Below are 25,324 nucleotides of genomic sequence, written 5' to 3' on the forward strand. Positions count from 1 at the left end.
TGGTCGTTGCTCAAAATCCTATTGCAGGAAAAGTACAGTTTTCAAAGAAACTACTGTTGTTCTAGTTACAGAGAGGACAGTCATATCATGTATTTCTCACCTCTTCATATTGAGTTCATGGCACCACTTTACAACGGGAGTAGGCTTTAGTGTAGTAAGGTTTTGTTGCATCGCGGGGCGGAGCGTCATTTGCAGTGAATAGGCCTACATCAAGTATCCTAGGCCGAGCGCTGGAAAGTCTTTGTAGGACATTTGCTACATTTACTGACAGATTAATCAATTAGCCTAATCAATCTAGCTAAGGGTTTTGAGTTCCCACTTCCTCGGGTGGTGTATAATATAGCCTATAGGCCAATAAGCATAAAGATGTCGGGAAATTCTCTGAAGAGACAAAATGAAATCTGATCATTCTGGAGGTTGAACATCAAAATATCAATCATGCATTTCCTGGATATGTTAGATAGCTGACTTTTTGAATCATAGGCTACCATCTCAGCTGTCTTATTTGGCACTGGAAAAAAAAAACGATTCTAGAGCCCTGCTGCTTGTAAAGCAACTGCCCATAGAATAAAATCAATTATTGTTGTATTTGTTGTTATCGAGCAAAACAGTTACATTTATCGCGATATTACTTTTTGTCCATATCGCCCAGCTCTAGCACCTCCCCCCAAAATAATGTATTATTATTTATCTCTGATTTATCATTATAGCAAAAACATTGTCAATTTATCGCAATATGGATTTTTTCTCCATATCACCCACTCTAACACACACACTCCAGAACCCTCCTTCCTCCACCTAAGCAAAGCAGCCTTTGCGTGTTCTATGTTCTTCACTTTGTATTAAGTGCCGCAAGGAGCCAAGCAGGCGGGATGGGTTCTGCTGTCGAGTGCCAAAACCTGTCAGCTCCATTTAAACATTCACTTACCCCCAAGTCGGCAAAGGGCCCATCGTACAGGGCCAGTTGGGCAACACGACACCTGTCTCGGTTGGCCAGTGTCTGTGGCGTGCTGTAGCCCCCTTGCAGGGCGTTCTCCTCAGCCAGTAGAGCCTCTAGCTCTGGGGTGGCTCCCCCAGTCACCAGCGTCCGGATCAGGGTGAGGATATTATCGTTGAAGTATGTCTGCAGAGATAAGAGGATGTGAGATCCGTAAGTAAGGGGACGCCATTAGAGCCACAACGGTAGAGGTTATGTGGCGGAGGGAGAACGGGGGAGAGGGGAGAGATGGAGATGGAGGAGAGATGGTGGTGATAAGGGGAGAGATGGAGAAGGGGGAGAGGGGAGAAGAGGGGAGAGATGGAGAAAGGGATGGGGAGAGACGGGGGAAGAGGGAAGAGATGGAGAAGGGGGAGGGGGAGAGATGGAGAAGGGGGAGAGATGTAGATGTGGGAGAGGGGAGATGGGGGAGATAAGATGGGGAAGAAGGAAGAGATGGAGAAGGGGGAGAGGGGAGTGATGGAGAAGGGGGAGAGGGGAGAGATGGGGAAGAGGGGAGAGATGGGATGGGTGAAGAGGGGAGAGATGGGATGGGATGGGGAAGAGGGGAGAGATGGGAAAGAGGGGAGAGATGGAGAAGGGGGAAGAGGGGAGCGATGGAGAAGGGGGAGAGGGGAGAGATGGTATGGGTGAAGAGGGGAGAGAGGGGAGAGAGAGGGGAAATAGAGAGGGTGGAAAGGGAAAGGGGGATACCTAGTCAGTTGTACAACTGAATGCCTTCAACTGAAATGTGTCTTCCGCATTTAACCCAACCCCTCTGAATCAGAGAGGGGCGGGGGGCTGCCTTAATCGGCGGTGGGTGGGAGAGAGAGAGCGAGAGAGAGAGACATCACAGAACATGTGGGAGTGAGCTCCTCTCTCTCTCATTGTTGAAAGATAAAAGTGTTTTTTTGGACCTTGATGGCCCACCTTTGCATGTCAAATGTGCCATTGGAGGGAACCTCAGCACTTACCTTGTTAAAAGATCTAATAAGCTCCTTGAAAGTTTGTTTCGTGACACTTTATATGAGGAGTGGTGGCAACAACTTCCCTTTTGATGTCATTGGAGTTGGCAGCGCTGTCTGATCAATGTGGCATTTCATTTACCAACTTCTGCCTACTCCGTAATGCTGCCGCGCTGAGCAGAGCACTGCATCTTATCTGAGGCATCCACATCCGTTAAGTCTAACCCTTTGCTTAACTCTGTCTGTCTGTCTGTCTGTCTGTCTGTCTGTCTGTCTGTCTGTCTGTCTGTCTGTCTGTCTGTCTGTCTGTCTGTCTGTCTGTCTGTCTGTCTGTCTGTCTGTCTGTCTGTGTGTGCATGTTTGCTTCCAAAAAGTGCATTAGATCTGCAGTGTTTTGAAATACATCTTTGCTATGTTTCACACTTATTTAAATCAAATGCATCTTCAATTCAACAGCCAGCTTTAGAGACAGCAGACATGGGTGCAGGTGAGTAGACACTACCAAGTATACACTACCAAGTATACAGTACATAGTATACAGTACTTAGTTACGACCTTTAAACGACTTTGTTTAAAGACCGTATGCACGTCTTACAGTAAACCCACTATCTGTGTCTTGTGGTTGCTGACATCTTGTACGCAACACTGGACTAACTCCTAACTGACTGAGTTCAAAGCCAATCAATTTTAGCCCTTGACTGCTGCATGTTGCAACTGCAACAATATGCAACTGTTACCCTCTAAAAATGCTGCTTCACCCAATGGCCATAACAGCCACTAGCATACGTAAATAAAATAGAGATTAAAATATGGATAGGAAATATTTATAAATATGGATGAAATATAGACTGTTTACAAAAAGGAGAATTTTTGTCCTGGATTCTGCGATAAACTTCTACCTAGTAACATGTCGGACGACCTAGTAACATGTCGGACTACATAGTGACATGTCGGACTACATAGTGACATGTCGAACTACATAGTGACATGTCGGACTACCTAGTAACATGTCGGACTACATAGTAACATGTCGGACTACATAGTGACATGTCGGACTACATAGTAACATGTCGGACTACATAGTAACATGTCGGACTACATAGTAACATGTCGGACTACATAGTGACATGTCGGACTACATAGTAACATGTCGGACTACATAGTAACATGTCGGACTACATAGTAACATGTCGGACTACATAGTAACATGTCGGACTACATAGTAACATGTCGGACTACATAGTAACATGTCGGACTACATAGTAACATGTCGGACTAAATAAAATGAAAAAAAGTGCATAAAAAGTAATGTGCATACTAAGAACTGTGTAAATTGAGTAGCGTATACTTAGTAATGTCTACTCACTGCACTCATGAGAGAGTCCAGCACGCTGACGGCGAAGGCGGTTCCGCAGGCGAAGGGCTGTGTCAGGTACAGCTCTGTGTCCGGGTCATCGTCATCATCTTGGTCCAGGAACTGAACGTTGGAGTCGTTCACTGAGAGAGGGGAGACCCAAAACACAGTCAGAGAGAGAGAGAGGCCAGGGAGGACACAGCACAGCATGCCAAACACACTAACACACCTGAGGACTTGAGAAGTAGAGAATCGCTGGGTGACATAGCTAGGGCAGGGGTTCCCAAATGTTTTTGTTGGAGAAATAGGAAGGTTAGATTTTAGAGTGTTTTTGAGTCAATATGAGCCAATATTCCTTTTTACTTGACTTACAACCCCAAGTCCTAGGCCCTGACCCAAACAGAATCAGTCACTTTATTGGGTCCTTCAAAGACTCAATAGCATATATTCTCAAATGTCTCATGTCTTTAGGTATAGAAAAGGTAGTGATGTCTGAACCAAAGCGTTATGGATTTGGCATTCATGGTAGATACACAGTACATTCCGTCATCAACAAACCATTTCTGCAGTTTTGAATCACATTCAAGACATGGATGTTACCTAGGTGTGTGAAGCACACCTCGTTCCACCATATTGTGATTTTTATCAAGACCATATTGTGCATGTTGAGGTGAGAACAGCATGCATGTAATGTAACATGCATTCTGGCGCTTCGTTGATATCTCAGAGAAGAACATGGGTGGTAACATCGTTACCTACTGAGATATTAAGGTATTTACCTTTTCCTGAAAGTCAAATGATTATTTAAAACAACAATAAAAATATATATAAAGCTGTGGGGTAAATTCACATAGGCACAGCCTGCTTTTAAAGATCAAAGTTATACTACATTCTGAAACTGTTAAGGATGAAAGAAGTTCAAATCATAAAGGGCTAGGGTTGAAAAATCTCTATTTTCTGTCTAGAATACTGCTAAGCAGAGGAAAAGATCAAGAAGAAACAATATAAAAACAAACTTCTTTAAAACCATTTGTAAAGATGGCTTTCCCAAATAGAACAGGCTTTAGCCTCAGATGTGAGGATTTGCTTGCTAGTGCCAGTGGACAACAGCCTGGGATACAACTGCATTTGAAAAGTGCTTGACAACACAAGCCTTTCTTTGACCCCTTCAACATGAAGGCTTGAGGTCTGGAAGAAAGAAACCCCCTTCCCCCGCCAAAAAATACACACAAACAACAACAACAGCTAAACAGCTTAAAGGGAACATTTGAGCTGTAGTTAGAAATTTTTTTCAATCTGATTTCTTCCCAGGCTTCCTCTGTGCTGCGGAGGAACAGACATGTCAGTCAACCAGACAAGCGGGCTGATGATGCAAACAGGCCCGGGCTAAGGAGACTGAACCGGGGGGTAGTGGGGTGTAGAGGGATGGGTGTAGAGGCTGGGAGTTGGGGGTGGTGGGTGTGATATGAAAACAGCCATAAGGACAGACCGAGCAACTATCAAAGTGCAAGAGCGATGCTTTGAGAAACAAATGCAAGGAAAAAAATAAAAACACCACAGAAAAAAACCTTTAAATAAAAAATGGCCAAAACGAGACAGTAAATGTTCCACCAGAAACAGAGAACAAAAAATCTAATTGTGTTCAAAGTGAAGCCATGGGAGCAGTCAGCGAGGGCCTCGGCTGTAGCCTGATAGATCAAGACAAGTGGATGAAGAAAGGAGAGACAGCGAGAGGGAGAGAGAATTGCTTTGGCAATGTAAACATATGTTTCCCATGCCAATAAAGCCCCTTAAATTGAAATTGAATTGAGAATGGGAGAGAGTTCGAGAGAAAAAAAGAAAGAGTGTGTGAGAGGTGAGAGAGAGTGTGAGCGAGAGAGGTGACAGGCAGACAGGCAGACAGACAGAACTAAAGATCGGGCGGCAGCGAGCAGAGGACAAAGGCCTGGCTTACCCAGCTCAGTTATCATTTGTATGTTGATTCCAAGTTTTTTTTCCTGACTGAATGAAACCAAAGGCAGTATTTTGCCAGGTTTAGCTAATGACAGTAAGACAGTGTGGAGCAGAGGGGGGAGAGATAGGGTCATTATTGGAACAGCTTCAAAGAGAAGTGTAAAATAAAAGCAGCCTGAGACCAGTCATCAGCATTAGACAGACTGAAGCTGGTGTATGTAAAGGTAGCCATGTGACTGAACCATACCACTAAAACATTAAAACACAAAGGGGTTACGGATATACAATATTCTATACATAAACCGACTTCACGTGACGTTTTCCATTTGACTTGAATCAACTATGGTGATGTAAAGTAAACTGACAACATTGACACTACAATGACAGTGTATAGTTGCACTGAGACTGATGTTTACTGCTGGACCTCCTCTGTACTTCCAGGGAGGAGGAGGACAATGTTAGTGATGATAATATCATCTACTTAATAGCCAGGGCCTAACAAAATCTGCAGGAGAAATTATTCTAAATCAAACATAGCTGAAATGATATTAAATTAAGCATACTGTAGCTGGGGAATTTATTGAAATCAAATACAGCAAGTCAAAAACAAACAGCTACACGTGTTTTGTTGATTACATATGTAGTATTCAAGAACAATAAGAGAGAGAGAGGCAAAACAACGTTCATACAGCTGTCCCTGTGTCTCTGTCTGTGTCTCCGTCTATCCCATGTCTCACTGCTTTCTGATTGGCTCAGAGGGGATAGAGTGGTGAGTCTCTAGTGCTTTAGTCAGAGGGGATAGAGTGGTGAGTCTCTAGTGCTTTAGTCAGAGGGGATAGAGTGGTGAGTCTAGTGCTTTAGTCAGAGGGGATAGAGTGGTGAGTCTAGTGCTTTAGTCAGAGGGGATAGAGTGGTGAGTCTAGTGCTTTAGTCAGAGGGGATAGAGTGGTGAGTCTAGTGCTTTAGTCTGAGGGGATTGAGTGGTGAGTCTAGTGCTTTAGTCAGAGGGGATAGAGTGGTGAGTCTCTAGTGCTTTAGTCAGAGGGGATAGAGTGGTGGGTCTAGTGCTTTAGTCAAAGGGGATAGAGTGGTGGGTCTAGTGCTTTAGTCAGAGGGGATAGAGTGGTGAGTCTCTAGTGCTTTAGTCAGAGGGGATAGAGTGGTGAGTCTAGTGCTTTAGTCAGAGGGGATAGAGTGGTGAGTCTAGTGCTTTAATCAGAGGGGATAGAGTGGTGGGTCTAGTGCTTTAGTCAGAGGGGATAGAGTGGTGAGTCTAGTGCTTTAGTCAGAGGGGATAGAGTGGTGAGTCTAGTGCTTTAGTCAGAGGGGATAGAGTGGTGAGTCTAGTGCTTTAGTCAGAGGGGATAGAGTGGTGGGTCTAGTGCTTTAGTCAGAGGGGATAGAGTGGTGGGTCTAGTGCTTTAGTCAGAGGGGATAGAGTGGTGAGTCTAGTGCTTTAGTCAGAGGGGATAGAGTGGTGAGTCTAGTGCTTTAGTCAGAGGGGATAGAGTGGTGAGTCTAGTGCTTTAGTCAGAGGGGATAGAGTGGTGAGTCTCTAGTGCTTTAGTCAGAGGGGATAGAGTGGTGAGTCTAGTGCTTTAGTCAGAGGGGATAGAGTGGTGAGTCTAGTGCTTTAGTCAGAGGGGATAGAGTGGTGAGTCTAGTGCTTTAGTCAGAGGGGATAGAGTGGTGAGTCTAGTGCTTTAGTCAGAGGGGATAGAGTGGTGAGTCTAGTGCTTTAGTCAGAGGGGATAGAGTGGTGAGTCTAGTGCTTTAGTCAGAGGGGATAGAGTGGTGAGTCTCTAGTGCTTTAGTCAGAGGGGATAGAGTGGTGGGTCTAGTGCTTTAGTCAGAGGGGATAGAGTGGTGAGTCTCTAGTGCTTTAGTCAGAGGGGTTAGAGTGGTGGGTCTCTAGTGCTTTAGTCAGAGGGGATAGAGTGGTGGGTCTAGTGCTTTAGTCAGAGGGGATAGAGTGGTGGGTCTCTAGTGCTTTAGTCAGAGGGGATAGAGTGGTGGGTCTAGTGCTTTAGTCAGAGGGGATAGAGTGGTGAGTCTCTAGTGCTTTAGTCAGAGGGGATAGAGTGGTGAGTCTCTAGTGCTTTAGTCAGAGGGGATAGAGTGGTGGGTCTAGTGCTTTAGTCAGAGGGGATAGAGTGGTGGGTCTAGTGCTTTAGTCAGAGGGGATAGAGTGGTGAGTCTCTAGTGCTTTAGTCAGAGGGGATAGAGTGGTGAGTCTCTAGTGCTTTAGTCAGAGGGGATAGAGTGGTGGGTCTAGTGCTTTAGTCAGAGGGGATAGAGTGGTGGGTCTAGTGCTTTAGTCAGAGGGGATAGAGTGGTGAGTCTCTAGTGCTTTAGTCAGAGGGGATAGAGTGGTGAGTCTCTAGTGCTTTAGTCAGAGGGGATAGAGTGGTGAGTCTCTAGTGCTTTAGTCAGAGGGGATAGTGGCTCTAGCGACCCTGGTCTCTAGTCATTTATAATCCCTCAGAGACGTGAAACTTTCATGAGTCCCCTGGACCACAGGGAATATTAGAGAATATAGCCAGGGTCATTGTTATTATTAAATGGACCCATTTTGCTACCGTGGCACTTTTTTAGCTTCCTCTTACTCTCATTTTACTCTCTCCCTCCCTCTCGATCAGGCAGTTAATGGACTAACGGTACATAGAAAAAGTGAGTGTTCTGACTTTGTAATGAGACATCTCAGCTAGAGCTTCCACAAAGAGAGGGACATTTGAAATACCCACAATTGCTCAGCTTTGCAATTAGCTCCACACAAATCTCAGGCCAAAGTCGCTAATCATTATCATATCGCTAGAATTAGTCATCACAGCCATAGAAAATTAAGTTTCGCCAACTACCCTCCACATTGGCACCAAACGTTCCACAACAACATCCAAACTTGCATTCTAACCAGAATGCAAAAGAATGTCATCCGAACTGTTGAAGGCAACATGGCGGTCCTGAAGATGCTAAATCTCTAAGTCAGTTGGCCAAACTCTGTGTACTCTGTGTAATTTCACAGTATTTTCCCAACAGGCAAAACTGGTTTAAATAACATCACAAAAACCAGAAAGTGTTTGAAATGACATAATATTGACATCCTATGGACCTGTTTTGCCCGCTATCATTAGTGAATGGTCAGTTGGTGTGTGTTTCTCACCTAGTTCAGTGATGATGGGGATGTTGGCGCCAGTGGTGACAGAGGCCTGGCGTGCTAAACCATGTACTGGACTGCTGTCTGGAGAGGACCGGTCCATTCCAGGAGGCGTGAAACCTACACAGAGCACAAAAAGAAAGACACACCAAACCATTGAAACGTACAGACACAGAGATACACACAAAACAGTTGAAACCTACAGACACAGAGATACAAACAAAACCGTTGAAACGTACAGACACAGAGATACAAACAAAACCATTGAAACGTACAGACACAGAGATACACACAAAACCATTGAAACCTACAGACACAGAGATACACACAAAACCATTGAAACCTACAGACACAGAGATACAAACAAAACCATTGAAACCTACAGACACAGAGATACACACAAAACCATTGAAACGTACAGACACAGAGATACACACAAAACCATTGAAACCTACAGACACAGAGATACAAACAAAACAAGATGTACTGAAATCACACAGAAAAAAAACATGAGATACAGTGCATTCGGAAAGTATTCAGACCCCATGACATTTTCCACATTTTGTTACGTTACAGCCTTTTTCTAAAATTGCTTAAATAGTTTTTTTCCCTCATCAATCTACACACAACACCCCATAACAGTCAACTTTTTTTTGCAAATGTATTAAAAATAAAATCTGAAATATAACATTTACATAAGTATTCAGATCCTTTACTGAGTACTTTGTTGAAGCACCTTTGGCAGCGATTACAGCCTCAAGCAGGGATGCAAACTAGTCACCTTTCAGCAAAATTTGCCGTTTTGAATCCAAAATAGGTGACCTACGTGATTCGTGTAGATCCGATGAGAAAAGTTTGGGGGGGCTTTGGATCACACTACTGGCAGTAAGTTAACAAGTGATGCGCGTTTGGAGCAATACTGGCTGTATCCAAGCCTCAGCCAATTGTTCACATGACAGCAGAATTCAGCACGCGACTGAAGAGAGAAGAGACAACCAATTTGCTAGTTACAGCATCAGCGTGCGCTCTGGAAATACAGCAGAGAATAGAAAGGCTGTTTGCCATTTACAGCAGCGCGTCCCCTGAACGATAATGAAGAGGTAGGTGAGAAGCCTGGCCACAGAGACGGGGTGAGAGGGTGATGAAGTGTACTTCATGAGCTGTAACCGAGAAACAACTGGCATTTGGAAAGTTTGGGGTGAGGGAGAAAGTGTGGTGGAACAAGTACTAGTATTGTTAGCATTGTTAAGTAACGTTATCTTGCTAGCTGGATTGAATTCTCCATTAGCTAGCCAGAGAAATGTTGAGCAACATTAGCCAACTTAACTGATCTAATAATTGAGTTTATGGTGTGAAAATTAGCTGGCTAATAAAGTCAGACAGCCAACATCAGATGAGCTAACATTAGTAACCTAACCAATTCGCTACAGTATTAACTGGTATACGACTCCTTGCCGTTCCTCAAGTTATAACGCGTTAGTTGCTTACTGGACCCTGGCAATCTGTGTGAAATGTTGACTAGTTAACTAGCTAACGAACTAACTACTATCTGTGAACTAATGTTTTCCCTCTACAATATGTGGTTAACTTTCAGAATTAGGTGAAAATGAGGCGTTGCTAGTTAAACAAGTGGGTTGGGGCTCCCGAGTGGCGCAGCAGTCTAAGGCACTGCATCTCAGTGCTAGAGGTGTCACTACAGACACCCTGGTTAGAATCCAGGCTGTATCACATCCAGACGTGATTGGGAGTCCCATAGGGCGGCGCACAATTGGCCAAGTGTCATCTGGCTTTGGCCGGTGTAGGCGTCATTGTAAATACAAATTTGTTCTTAACTGACTTGCCTAGTTAAATAAAGGTTTAAAATAAAAAGTGTAGCAAGGCCTGGCTTAAACTGGATGCCAGTATAGAGGTGAAAGGAACAACACACACTTCCGCTCTTTCTCACTTTTCCATTACAGTGGATAAAAGGAGTATGCCAGGTGTACTCTCTGCCTGAAAGACATCAATTATGCCAACAAAGGGTCTCCTGCTCTGCGGCTGGCACATCGTAGAACAGATGTCCACAGGCAGAAAGTGTACAATGTAATAATCTACAGTGTAGCCCAAAGATATTGCTTTTGTGTTGAACTTGACAGTACAACTTGTGTGTGAGTGAGGGGGGATAATCACATTTTTTAGCTGTGAGTTATTTTCACATTAACCACTTTTTATTTTACACACAGAGACTGATCATGTAGATCATATTCTTTGTTGTTTAATTAGTTAAAACCTGCATTTCCTCTAGCAGGGAATCTTTGCATGTTTCGGTGCAAATAAAAAAAAGTGTAATCTTTTTGGGCCCTCACCAGTTTGTCTTCTTGGGTATGACGCTACAAGTTGGGCACACCTATATTTTGGGAGTTTCTCCCATTCTTTTCTCCAGATCCTCTCAAGCTCTGTCAGGTTGGATGGGGAGCGTCGCTGCACAGCTATTTTCAGGTCTCTCCAGAGCTGTTTGATTGGGTTGAAGTCTGGGCTCTGGCTGGGTGACTCAAGAACATTCAGAGATTTGTCCCGAAGCCACTCTTGCATTGTCTTGGCTGTGTGCTTAGGGTCATTGTCCTGTTGGAAGGTGAACCTTCACCCCAGTCGGAGGTCCTGATCGCTCTGGAGCAGGTTTTCATCAGGGATCTCTCAGTACTTTGCTCTGTTCATCTTTCCCTCGATCCTGACTCGTCTCCTAGTCCCTGCTGCTGAAAAACATCCCCACACCATGATGCTGCCACTACCATGCATCACCGTAGGGATGGTGCCAGGTTCTCTCTAGATGTGACACTTGGCATTCAGGCCAAAGAGTTCAATCTTGGTTTCATCAGACCAGAGAAGAGAGTCCTTTAGGTGCCTTTTGGCAAACTCCAAGCATGCTGTCATGTGCCTTTTACTGAGGAGTGGCTTACGTCTGGCCACTCTACCATAAAGTCCTGATTGGTAGAGTGCTGCAGAGATGGTTGTCCTTCGAGAAGCTGTCCCCATTTCCACAGAGGAACTCTGGAGCTCTGTCAGAGTGAGCATCGGGTTCTTGGTCACCTCCCTGACCAATGCTCTTCTCCCCCGATTGCTCAGTTTGACCGGGTGGCCAGTTCTAGGAAGAGTCTTGGTGGTTCCAAACTTCTTCCATTTAAGAATGATGGAGGCCACTGTGTTCTTGGAGACCTTAAATGCTGCAGAAATGTTTTGGTACCCTTACCGAGATCTGAGCCTTGACACAATCCTGTCCCGGAGCTCTACGGACAATTCCGTCAACCTCATGTCTTGGTTTTTGCTCTAACATGCACTGTCAACTGTGGGACATTACAAAATCATGTCCAATCAATTTAATTTACCACAAGTGGACTCCAATCAAGTTGTAGAAACATCTCAAGGATGATCAATGGAAACTGAATGCACCTGATCTCAATTTTGAGTCTCAATTCAAAGGGTCTGAATACTTATCTAAGTAAGCTTTATTTGTTTTTTTATTTGGAATACATTTTTAAAAATGTATAAATACCTGTTATCGCTATGTAATTATGGGCTATTGCGTGTAGATTGATGATGGGCAAAAAACATTTAATCCATTTTAGAATAAGGCTGTACCGTAACAAAATGTGGAAAAAGTCAAGGGTTCTAAATACTTTCCGAATGCACTGTATATTATTGAAACCTACAGTACACAGACACAACAATACAGACAGAGACAAAACCATGAGACAGAATATTACAACACAAGGAGCTACACAAAAAACAATATCACACTGATCTCACATTAATACCACACTGATCTCACATTAATACCACACTGATCTCACATTAATACCACACTGATCACACATTAATACCACACTGATCACACATTAATACCACACTGATCACACATTGATACCACACTGATCTCACATTAATACCACACATTAATACAACACTGATCACACATTAATACCACACTGATCACACATTAATACCACACCGATCTCACATTAATACAACACTGATCACACAATAATACAACACTGATCACACATTAATACCAAACAGATCTCACATTAATATAATAATGATCTCACATTAATGCCACACTGATCTCACATTAGTACCACACTGATCTCACATTAATAGCACACATTAATACAACACTGTTCGCACATTAATACCACACTGATCGCACATTAATACCCCATATTAATACAAGCCTGATCTCATTTTAATACCACACATTAATAAAACACTAATTGCACATTAATACAACACTGATCGCACATTAATACAACACCGATCGGACATTAATACCACAATGATCTCATATTAATACCACACATTAATACAACACTGATCACACATTAATATCACACATTAATACAACACTGATCACAAATTAATACCACACTGATCTCACATTAATACCACACTGATCTCATATTAATACCAAACATTAATACAACACTGATCACACATTAATATCACACATTAATATCACACTGATCACACATTAATACCAAAAATTAATACCACATTGATCTCACACATTAATACAACACTGATCACAAATTAGTACCACTCTGATCTCACAATAATACCATTCATTAATACCACACTGATCTCACATTCATACCACACTGATAACACAATAATACCACACCAATCACACATTAATAGCACACATTAATACCACACTGATCGCACATTAATACAACACGAATCTCACATGAATACCACAAGAATCTCACATGAATACCACACTAATCACATATTAATACCACACTGATCACACATTAACAGCACACTGATCACACATTAATACCACACATTAATATCACACTGATCTCACATTAATACCACACATTAATATCACACTGATCTCACATTAATACCACACATTAAAACCACACATTAATACCACACTCATCTCACATTAATACCACACATTAAAACCACACATTAATACCACACTCATCTCACATTAATACCACACATTAAACACCACATTGATCACACATTAATACCACACGTATCTCACATTAATACCACACTGATCACACATTAATACCACACTGATCACACATTAATACAACACTGATCACACATTAATACCACACTGATCACACATTAATACCACACCGATCACACATTAATATCACACTGATCACACATTAATACCACACTGATCACACATTAATACAACACTGATCACACATTAATACAACACTGATCACACATTAATAACACACCGATCACACATTAATACAACACTGATCACACATTAATACAACACTGATCACACATTAATAACACACCGATCACACATTAACACAACACTGATCTCACATTAATACCACACTGATCTCACTTTAACACCACACAATAATAAAACACTGATTGCACATTAATACAACACCAATCGCACAAAAATACCACAACGATCTCATAATAATACCACACATTAATACAACACTGATCACACATTAATACAACACTGATCGCACATAAATGCAACACTGATCGCACATTAATACCACACTGATCACACATTAATACCACACTGATCACACATTAACACAACACTGATCTCACATTAATACCACACATTAATACCACACTGATCACACATTAATACCACACTGATCACACATTAATACAACACATTAATTCCACACTGATCACATATTAATATAACACATTAATACAACACTGATCACAAATTAATACCACACTGATCTCACATTAATACCACACTGATCTCACATTAATACCAAACATTAATATAACATTGATCTCACATTAATACAACATATTAAAACAACACGGATCACACATTAATACCACTCTGATCTCACATTAATACCACACATTAACATCACACTGATCGTACACTAATACAACACGTATCTCAAATTAATACCACACTGGTCTCACATTAATACCACACATTAACATCACACTGATCGTACACTAATACAACACGTATCTCAAATTAATACCACACTGATCACACATTCATACCACACTGATCGCACATTAATGCAACACTGATCGCACATTAATACCACACTGATCACACATTAATATCACACTGATCACACATTAATATCACACTGACCACACATTAATACCACACTGATCTCACTTTAACACCACACAATAATAAAACACTGATCGCACATTAATACAACACCAATCGCACAAAAATACCACAACGATCTCATAATAATACCACACATTAATACAACACTGATCACACATTAATACAACACTGATAACACATTAATACAACACTGATCGCACATAAATGCAACACTGATCGCACATTAATACCACACTGATCACACATTAATACCACACTGATCACACATTAATACAACACATTAATTCCACACTGATCACATATTAATATAACACATTAATACAACACTGATCACAAATTAATACCAAACATTAATATAACATTGATCTCACATTAATACAACATATTAAAACAACACGGATCACACATTAATACCACTCTGATCTCACATTAATACCACACATTAACATCACACTGATCGTACACTAATACAACACGTATCTCAAATTAATACCACACTGATCACACATTAATACCACACTGATCGCACATTAATGCAACACTGATCGCACATTAATACCACACTGATCACACATTAATACCACACTGATCACACATTAATACCACACTGATCACAAATTAATACCACACTGATCTCACATTAATACAACACATTAATACAACACTGATCACACGTTAATATAACACATTAATACAACACTGATCACACATTAATACCACACTGATCTCACATTAATACCACACTGATCTCACAGTAATACCACACTGATCACACATTAATACCACACTGATCGCACATTAACACCACACATTAATAAAACACTGATCGCACATTAATATCACACATTAATACCACATTGATATCACATTAATACAACCCATTAATACAACACTGATCACACATTAATACCACTCTGATTTCACATTAATACCACACATAAATACAACACTGACCTCACATTCATACCACACTGATCACACATTAATACCACACTGATCACACATTAATACCACACTGATCACACGTTAAAACCACACATTAATACCACACTGATATCACATTAATACAACACGCATCTCACACTAATACCACACTGATCACACATTAATACCACACTGATCTCCCATTAATACCACACATTAATACCACACTTATCTCACATTCATACCACACTGATCACACATTAATACCACACATTAATACCACACTGATTGCACATTAATACAACATGTATCTCACATTAATACCACACTGATCACACATGAATACCACACTGATCACACATTAATATCACACTGACCACACATTAATACCACACTGATCTCACTTTAACACCACACAATAATAAAACACTGATCGCACATTAATACAACACCAATCGCACAAAAATACCACAACGATCTCATAATAATACCACACATTAATACAACACTGATCACACATTAATACAACAATGATCGCACATAAATGCAACACTGATCGCACATTAATACCACACTGATCACACATTAATACCACACTGATCACACATTAACACAACACTGATCTCACATTAATACCACACATTAATACCACACTGATCACACATTAATACCACACTGATCACACATTAATACAACACATTAATTCCACACTGATCACATATTAATATAACACATTAATACAACACTGATCACAAATTAATACCACACTGATCTCACATTAATACCACACTGATCTCACATTAATACCAAACATTAATATAACATTGATCTCACATTAATACAACATATTAAAACAACACGGATCACACATTAATACCACTCTGATCTCACATTAATACCACACATTAACATCACACTGATCGTACACTAATACAACACGTATCTCAAATTAATACCACACTGATCACACATTCATACCACACTGATCGCACATTAATGCAACACTGATCGCACATTAATACCACACTGATCACACATTAATACCACACTGATCACACATTAATACCACACTGATCACAAATTAATACCACACTGATCTCACATTAATACAACACATTAATACCACACTGATCACACGTTAATATAACACATTAATACAACACTGATCACACATTAATACCACACTGATCTCACATTAATACCACAATGATCTCACAGTAATACCACACTGATCACACATTAATACCACACTGATCGAACATTAACACCACACATTAATAAAACACTGATCGCACATTAATATCACACATTAATACCACATTGATATCACATTAATACAACCCATTAATACAACACTGATCACACATTAATACCACTCTGATTTCACATTAACACCACACATAAATACCACACTGATCACACATTCATACCACACTGATCACACATTAATACCACACTGATCTCATATTAATACCACACGGATCACACATTACTACCACACTGATCTCACATTAATACAACACATTAATACCACACTGATCACGCATTAATATCTCACATTAATACAACACTGATCACAAATTAATACCGATAATAATCAATGCCACATTGATCTCACAGTAATACAACACATTAATACTACTCTGATCTCACATTAATACCGCACATAAATACCACACTGATCTCACATTCATACCACACTGATCACACATTAATACCACACATTAATATCACACTGATCTCACATTAATACCACACATTTAAACAACACTGATCACACATTAATACCACACTGATCACACATTAATACCACTCTGATCTCACATTAATATCACACAATACCACACTGATCGCACATTAATGCAACACGTATCTCACATTAATACCATACTGATCACACATTAATACCACACTGATCATACATTAATACCACACTGATCTCACATTAATACCACACATTAATACAACACTGATCACACATTAACACCACACTGATCACACATTAATATCACACCGATCACACATTAATACCACACTGATCACAAATTAATACAACACTGATCTCACATTAATACAACACTGATCACACATGAATACCACACTGATCACACATTAATACCACACATTAATATCACACTGATCTCACATTAATACCACACTGATCACACATTAATACCACACTGATCTCACATTAATATCACACATTAATACCACATTGACCTCACATTAATACAACACATTATTACAACACTGATCACACATTAATACCACTCTGATCTCACATGAATACCACACATAAATACAACACTGACCTCACATTCATACCACACTGATCACACATTAATACCACACTGATCACACATTAATACCACACTGATCACACGTTAAAACCACACATTAATACCACACTGATATCACATTATTACAACACGCATCTCACACTAATACCACACTGATCACACATTAATACCACACTGATCTCCCATTAATACCACACATTAATACCACACTTATCTCACATTCATACCACACTGATCACACATTAATACCACACAGATCACACATTAATAACACACAGATCACACATTAATACCATACTCATCATACATTAATACCACACTGATCACACATTAATACCACACTGATCACACATTAATACCACACTGATCTCACATTAATACCACACATTAATACCACACTGATCACACATGAATACCACACTGATCTCACATTCATACCACACTGACCACACCTTAATAACACACTGATTACACATTAATACCACACTAACACCACATTAATACCACACTGATCGCACATTAATACAACACATATCTCACATTAATACCGCACTGATCACACATTAATACCACTCTGATTTCACATTAATACCACAAATGAATACCACACTGATCTCACATTAATACCACACTGATCACACATTAATACCACACTGATCACACATTAATACAACAGTGATCACACATTAATACCACACTGATCACACATTAATACAGCACGTATCTCACATTAATACCACACTGATCACACATTAATACCACACTGATCACACATTAATACAGCACGTATCTCACATTAATACCACACTGATCACACATTAATACCACACTGATCACACATTAATACCACACTGATCACACATTAATACCACACTGATCACACATTAATAGAACACGTATCTCACATTAATACCACACAGATCACACATTAATACCACACTGATCACACATTAATACCACACATTAATACCACACTGATCTCACATTAATACAACACGTATCTCACATTAATACCACACTGATCACACATTAATACCACACTGATCACACATTAATACCACACTGATCGCACATTAATAGAACACGTATCTCACATTAATACCACACAGATCACACATTAATACCACACTGATCACACATTAATACCACACTGATCTCACATTAATACCACACATTAATAAAACACTGATCTCACATTAATACCACACTGATCACACATTAATACCACACTGATCGCACATTAATACAACACTGATCGCACATTAATACCACACTGATCTCACATTAATACCACACATTAATACCACACTGATCACACATTAATACCACACATTAATACAAAACTGATCACACATTAATACCACTCTGATCTCACATTAATACCACACATTAATACCATACTGATCTCACATTCATACCACACTGATCACACATTCATACCACACTGATCACACCTTCATACCACCCTGATCACACATTCATACCACACTGATCACACATTAATACCACACTGATCACACATTAATACCACACATTAATACCACACTGATCACACATTAATATCACACTGATCACACATTAATACCATACTGATCTCACATTCATACCACACTGATCACACATTAATACCACACTGATCACACATTAATACCACACTGATCACACATTAATACCACACTGATCACACATTAATACCACACTGATCACACATTAATACCACACTGATGTCACATTAATGCCACACTGATCTCACATTAATACCACACTGATATCACAACAATATAATTTCACAAATCATTTACCACAGGTTCGGTGATTGAAAAGGTTATACATCATTTTGAGAAGAGAAAAACTAAACTATAATCGAAAACAACAATAAAAGATTAAAATGAGAACACTAAGTTGATCGGACCATGTAATGCACAGTTAGTGTATGTCACATGTCACTATTAGTTGGTTACACTACACTATTCAGTAAAAGCTGCTGGGCTTACTGAGAATGAAAAGATGCGAAGAGGAGGACGGAGGGGGTGATGGTAAAATGATGCAGGCGCTTCCTAAAAATGTCAATATAGATATTGTGCTTTTAGGGGTCAGCTGAGAGACATATTTAGCATTCACATCCTTCCATCAACCTGCCTGCCTTCCATAAATGTTATATGTGCTTCATGTTGTTACCATAAAATTGGCGAAGTGGATCCTGAAAACCTTTTATCAGGAAAATAGAGGTGCGATTCCAGACCATGAAATACAAAAGGGGCGAGTGACAAGGGCATGAATTCCCATGACTTCACATTTTTGCATTTCCTTAAAGTGACAAGTAAACACCTTAAATCAGTAATGCTAGATGCATAATGCATTACCTGTGTTGTGACATCCATCATTTAGTGCCGACTAAAGCAAAACCCACCTCATAGTTTTACTGTACAGCAGTGACAACACATAATGCATGATGGGAATATATTCAGGTCACAAAGTTTTAGGGGGGGGGTCATTTTCTGGCAGGGATCTTTTCATCCTCCTCACCACAGAGGACACACCAGTTCTGCATTCATCACAAACAAGAGGCTGAACTGAAAAACAAAGAACATCCTTGTTCCGCCAGTTACTGAAACTGGGAATAGGCTTGGTTTGACAATCTGTAGCAGTCAGACTGGAAGCTCACTCAGAGTATGCTTCATATCTATAAAATAGGACATTTATATCTCTGGAGAGTGACAACTGGGCTTTGAATATTGCCTGTAAAAAACATTATTCTTCCACTATCAGTGTAAACAAGCAGTCCAGTATCTAATTGTGAAAGTACTCTGACAATAGATACAGGGAAGTTTTTCAAACATGAGTAAAAATCAGTTGGGCTGCAAGCGACAAAGTTAAATGAAGAAAAAGGGAGAGTTCTACACAGATCATTGACTATCAGTCAGATAGTATATACTGTATGAGTGGATTCATTATAATGGTTTGAATGCATTTGGTAAAAAATCTTCTAGAACTTACAAACAAGAGGGGAATAGATTTTCTCACAAAATAAAATGTTTTACGGCTCCCTGTGTGTGTGTGTGTGTGTGTGTGTGTGTGTGTGTGTGGGTGTGCGTGCTACGGACCCCCCACCTCCACCCCTCTCAGGCCCCAGGCACAACTTAGCTCTGCGGTCTACAGACTACATCCTACCGTAGACCTCGGCCATGTGAACATCTCCCCAGCGATACATCTCCTTACTTATTAATGTGCACCTTGCTTACATTTCACACCCCACATCTGAATAGATTCTCTGGGAGGAAGGAATCCACAAAGCAAAACACTATTAAATAGAACCGCTGTGTGTGTGTGTGTGTGTGTTTCAAGTTTTATTAGTTGTATCGCTTCATATTTGTCGCCAAACCCACTGGCTCCAGGTCATTTATAAGTCTTTGTTAGGTAAAGCTCCGCCTTATCTCAGCTCACTGGCCACCATAGCAGCACCCACCCGTAGCACGCGCTCCAGCAGGTATATTTCACTGGTCACCCCCAAAGCCAACTCCTCTTTTGGCCGCCTTTCCTTCTAGTTCTCTGCTGCCAATGACTGGAACGAATTGCAAAAGCTGGAGACATATCTCCCTCACTAACTTTAAGCATCAGCTGTCAGAGCAGCTTGCCGATCATTGCACCTGTACATAGCCCATCTGTAAATAGCCCACCCAACTACCTCATCCCCATGTTGTTCTTTTTTTTTCTCTTTTGCACCCCAGTATCTCTACTTGCACATTCATCTTCTGCACATCTATCACTCCAGTGTTTAATTGCTAAATTCTAATTATTTCGCCACTATGGCCTATTTATTGCCTTACCTCCCTAATCTTACTACATTTTGCACAAACTGTATATAGACTTTCTATTGTGTTATTGACTGTACGCTTGTTCATACCATGTGTAACTCTGTGTTGTTTGTGTCACACTGCTTTGCTTTATCTTGGCCAGGTCGCAGTTGGAAATGAGAACTTGTTCTCAACTGGCAACTTCGGGTTAAAAAAATGTCACGGGTGTGTGTAAGAACGAACCAACGCGCAGCGTGAATATCGTTCCACATCTTTTATATGAACGTGAAACTTAGCCAAAACAAACAAACTATAAACAAACAACAAACCGTGACGACAGAGGTGCAACATACACTAACTCAAAATAATCTCCCACAAACACAGGTGGGAAAAACAACTACTTAAATATGATCCCCAATTAGAGACAACGATGACCTCTTACTGGGAATCATACAAAAAACCCAACATAGAAAAAAGAAACTAGAACACAACATAGAAAAAATAAACTAGATAAACCCCCCAGTCACACCCTGACCTACTCTACCATTGAAAATAAGAGCACTCTATGGTCAGGACGTGACAATAAAGGTGAAATATTTTTTCTTTTTTTTAAAGTATGTGTGTGTGTGTGCGTGTGTGTGCGTGCGTGCATGAGTGTGTAGGTGGGATCTTGAACCTAAATATTTATCAGTGGAATGGGTACAGATGATGTAAGACGCAATCATTGATAACAATAGGCTTCAACCAGTATGACAGAGGATATAATGTCTGTGAATACATGGGGAACAGGGACCCTAGATTCAGTCTATTCATTGTGGAGCTGAGCCAGCACATCACTCACTCGGACCAGGAGAAATAACTGCATTGACCTTCTCCTAAACCATGGAGAAGTGCTTGGCATGTTTTCTTAGATGTTGGTTGGTCTATCGTAAGATTCAGTCCCTCCAGGTTTTTACGGTCGCAATTTTACCTAAAATGGTCCAGTCAAGCCACGCGTCAACAAACTTTTTCCCCAGTCAGCGCATTTTTGTGACAAACTGGACAACATCATTGCAAATTGCCATACAAAATGTCTGAATTGCCACAGCAAAATCAAAAATTTCTGCCTGCAAATATGACTACTGAAAGCACGGGGGATCCTGGAGGGACTGATTAGTAGATGAATGCAGGAGATTCAGGATGGAATGTCATGAACAACAGCTGAAGAAGGCTGTCTGGTGATTGGCTGGTTAAATATGACAAGACTGGATGGGACATTAGGCTTATCTGTTTTTCTGAATGCATCAGCAATCTGTTCCAATCAGTCTGCCAGACACCAGAGGGGTTTAGTATAAACAGACACCAGGTCAGGGACAGACACACTAGTAACAGTGATGTGGAGTCACATCCTTAAAATATATTATTTGGGAGGTTGAACACCACTTTCCATGTTTATTTACCATGATGAAAAAAATCACTGATTGTAAGTGGTAAAACACTACCCCCCCCGAAACACTACAGAACAGTCTAGTATCTTGTAGGCCAGTCAGTCCTTACCTTGGGAGTTTGCCTGCAAGAGCCCGATGCTGTCGTCAAACTGCATAGACTTTATGTTGAGCGACGCCAGAATGCATTCCTTATCCTGCAGCGAGGCGTCGTCGATATTGTTCTGATTGGCCGACAGTATCACGCACATGTCGCAGAGGTTGATGTTGACAGCCCTTAAATCTGCACGGCTTAATGGCGTACCCTTCAGGCGCGGTGAAGAAAAGAGACGGACAGAGAGAGAGAGAGGAGAGGGGAGAGGAAACAAATGACAGACTAAGTGAGGGGTGCTTTGGGAGATTAGATAACAAGTATTGCAGTTTTGCAGCGGTGACATTCAGCTGATCTAACTGGACACTGGGGAATCAGAGACGTGGACTAATCTAAAGGGTAGTAGATGCTGAAGGCTAACAGGCCTGGTTTCTTAGGGCTCTCTGCTACTTAGTCAAGCCAGCGTTAACGAGCTCTAAAACAGGCAGCCATGCCAGAGTTTCACATTTGAGATGGCAGGGAAGGGCAGCTGCAGGACATTGTAACTTCCCTTTGTCACTGGTGTGAATGGATGGAAGATTGAATTCAGGAACAAGTTGTGGAATTGACAGGAACAGTCACAACACCACCAACAACAACCACAACTAATCACAAATAAATCCACTATATCACTAACTAAAGCTATACTTCTATTACTGCGAGGCCATCACGGTAAATAACAGGTTGTTCTTAACTGACTTGCGCAGTTAAATAACTAAATAAAAAATGACTGCTTTACTACTGCTTTCAGTCACTTGACCGTTCACCTTAGATTGTTTCCATTCAGACAGTGTGAGGCAATAAAGGGAAGCGATCTCATAAGTCAACTGAGATAAGAACATAGAAGTCAACTGTGTCAAAATAACAACAATGTGTCTTTTTCCGGATCAGAGGTATTGTACAGCCAGCCGGGTTTGGTATTAAATTCTGGAGCGTTGTTACACTGGTCTACTCACAGACAATACGGAATGATATGATTTTGTGTTGTATTATATGTGCATGATGTTGTCGGTTGTATAACTTTGGCTCGTAACATTAGGTATTACAGCGGTACTCACAGGTAGTATGGAGACCTTGGGGAAGTTGTGTAGGGTTTCCCACTCTCTCCTCAGGTACTCCAGCGAGCCCACAAACACTATGGGCTTCAGCTCGTGATAATGGAAGTTGCTGGCTCTCAAAGGCATCACCAAGTTTCGCAGCCCCACTAGAGCGGACGTGACATCTCCAAATATACAGACCACTACATGGCCGCTCAACACCGTCATGGATGCCTCACTCCGGGTCTGAGCAGGGAGAGAGAGAGAGGGGAGAGAGTGGTGAGAAACATGGAGACAGAAATAGAGAGAAAGAATAATGGGGCGAGAGAAAGAAAGAAAGAAAGAAAGAAAGAAAGAAAGAAAGAAAGAAAGAAAGAAAGAAAGAAAGAAAGAAAGAAAGAAAGAAAGGGGACAAACACAGCACTTTCAGAAAACAGAGAGAGGCAGAGTGCTGATGAGAAACCCTGCAGTCCCACCCTTCGAGGTGTTAGGTTCAAGGTGAACCCGGCACAGCTCAATGCAGTTGAAACTCTAAATGGTTAAGGAGTAAGGTGTATAAAACTGCTTTTCAAAGCCATGCTTGTGGTGGTTTTATACTATGACCCAGTACATAGAAAACAGTCGACTCACCTTGGAACAACAGAGGCATTGAGAGAAATGTTAATATACATTATTAGTATGTGGTTGTTACTGCTATGTGAGGGAAAGCGTTTCTTTAGAACCTACCAAACCTCAACAATACTTTATTCTCGGCCCAATCAGTGCAAATACTAAATGGCCAACTCTAATAATATTCCTCATCCTAAACAGCTAAAAACAGTGTGAACATGTACATGATTTGGAAAAGTCTAGTATCTTTGTATTTATTATGGATCCCCATTAGCTGCTACCATGACAACAGCTACTCTTCCTGGGGTCCAGCAACATTTAGGCAGTTATATACAAATTAAAATATTACATGACATTACATTTCATAACATATTTCACAACACATTAAGTATGTTCCCTCAGGCCACTACTCTACTACCACATATCTACAATACAAAATCCATGTGTGTGTGTATCATCAAACTGAAAATCCCCTTCGGAGTCACACGTACTGTAGAACAACACCTACCATATCTATTGATGGATAGGTATTGTATCCCTACACTGGATGTTAATAACCATGGTTCAACTCAGTTAACTCTACAGGAGGGTTGTCATGGTACCAGTA

General features: G+C 40.8%; 1 protein-coding gene across 32 annotated transcripts in view; it reads right to left on the reverse strand.

Annotated features, from left to right (window-relative positions):
- LOC106577193 (calcium-activated potassium channel subunit alpha-1) overlaps positions 1 to 25,324 on the reverse strand; it is a 383,781-nt gene that overhangs the window by 12,343 nt on the left and 346,114 nt on the right. For 17 of the 32 annotated variants that reach the window (XM_045701020.1, XM_045701017.1, XM_045701015.1 and 14 more), the window contains 5 exons: positions 24,130 to 24,354; positions 23,054 to 23,246; positions 8,409 to 8,522; positions 3,308 to 3,438; positions 929 to 1,123 (listed from right to left, as the gene is read on the reverse strand). In XM_045701020.1, the coding sequence (XP_045556976.1) occupies positions 929 to 1,123; positions 3,308 to 3,438; positions 8,409 to 8,522; positions 23,054 to 23,246; positions 24,130 to 24,354 (858 nt within the window). Of the gene's footprint in view, positions 1 to 928; positions 1,124 to 3,307; positions 3,439 to 5,249; positions 5,334 to 8,408; positions 8,523 to 23,053; positions 23,247 to 24,129; positions 24,355 to 25,324 lie in introns of all 32 variants that reach the window. The other 15 variants (XM_045701002.1, XM_014155064.2, XM_045701007.1 and 12 more) reach the window with 1 other exon arrangement.

The sequence above is a fragment of the Salmo salar genome, chromosome ssa18, assembly GCF_905237065.1.
Source record: "Salmo salar chromosome ssa18, Ssal_v3.1, whole genome shotgun sequence".
Classification (NCBI taxonomy): Eukaryota; Metazoa; Chordata; class Actinopteri; order Salmoniformes; family Salmonidae; genus Salmo; species Salmo salar.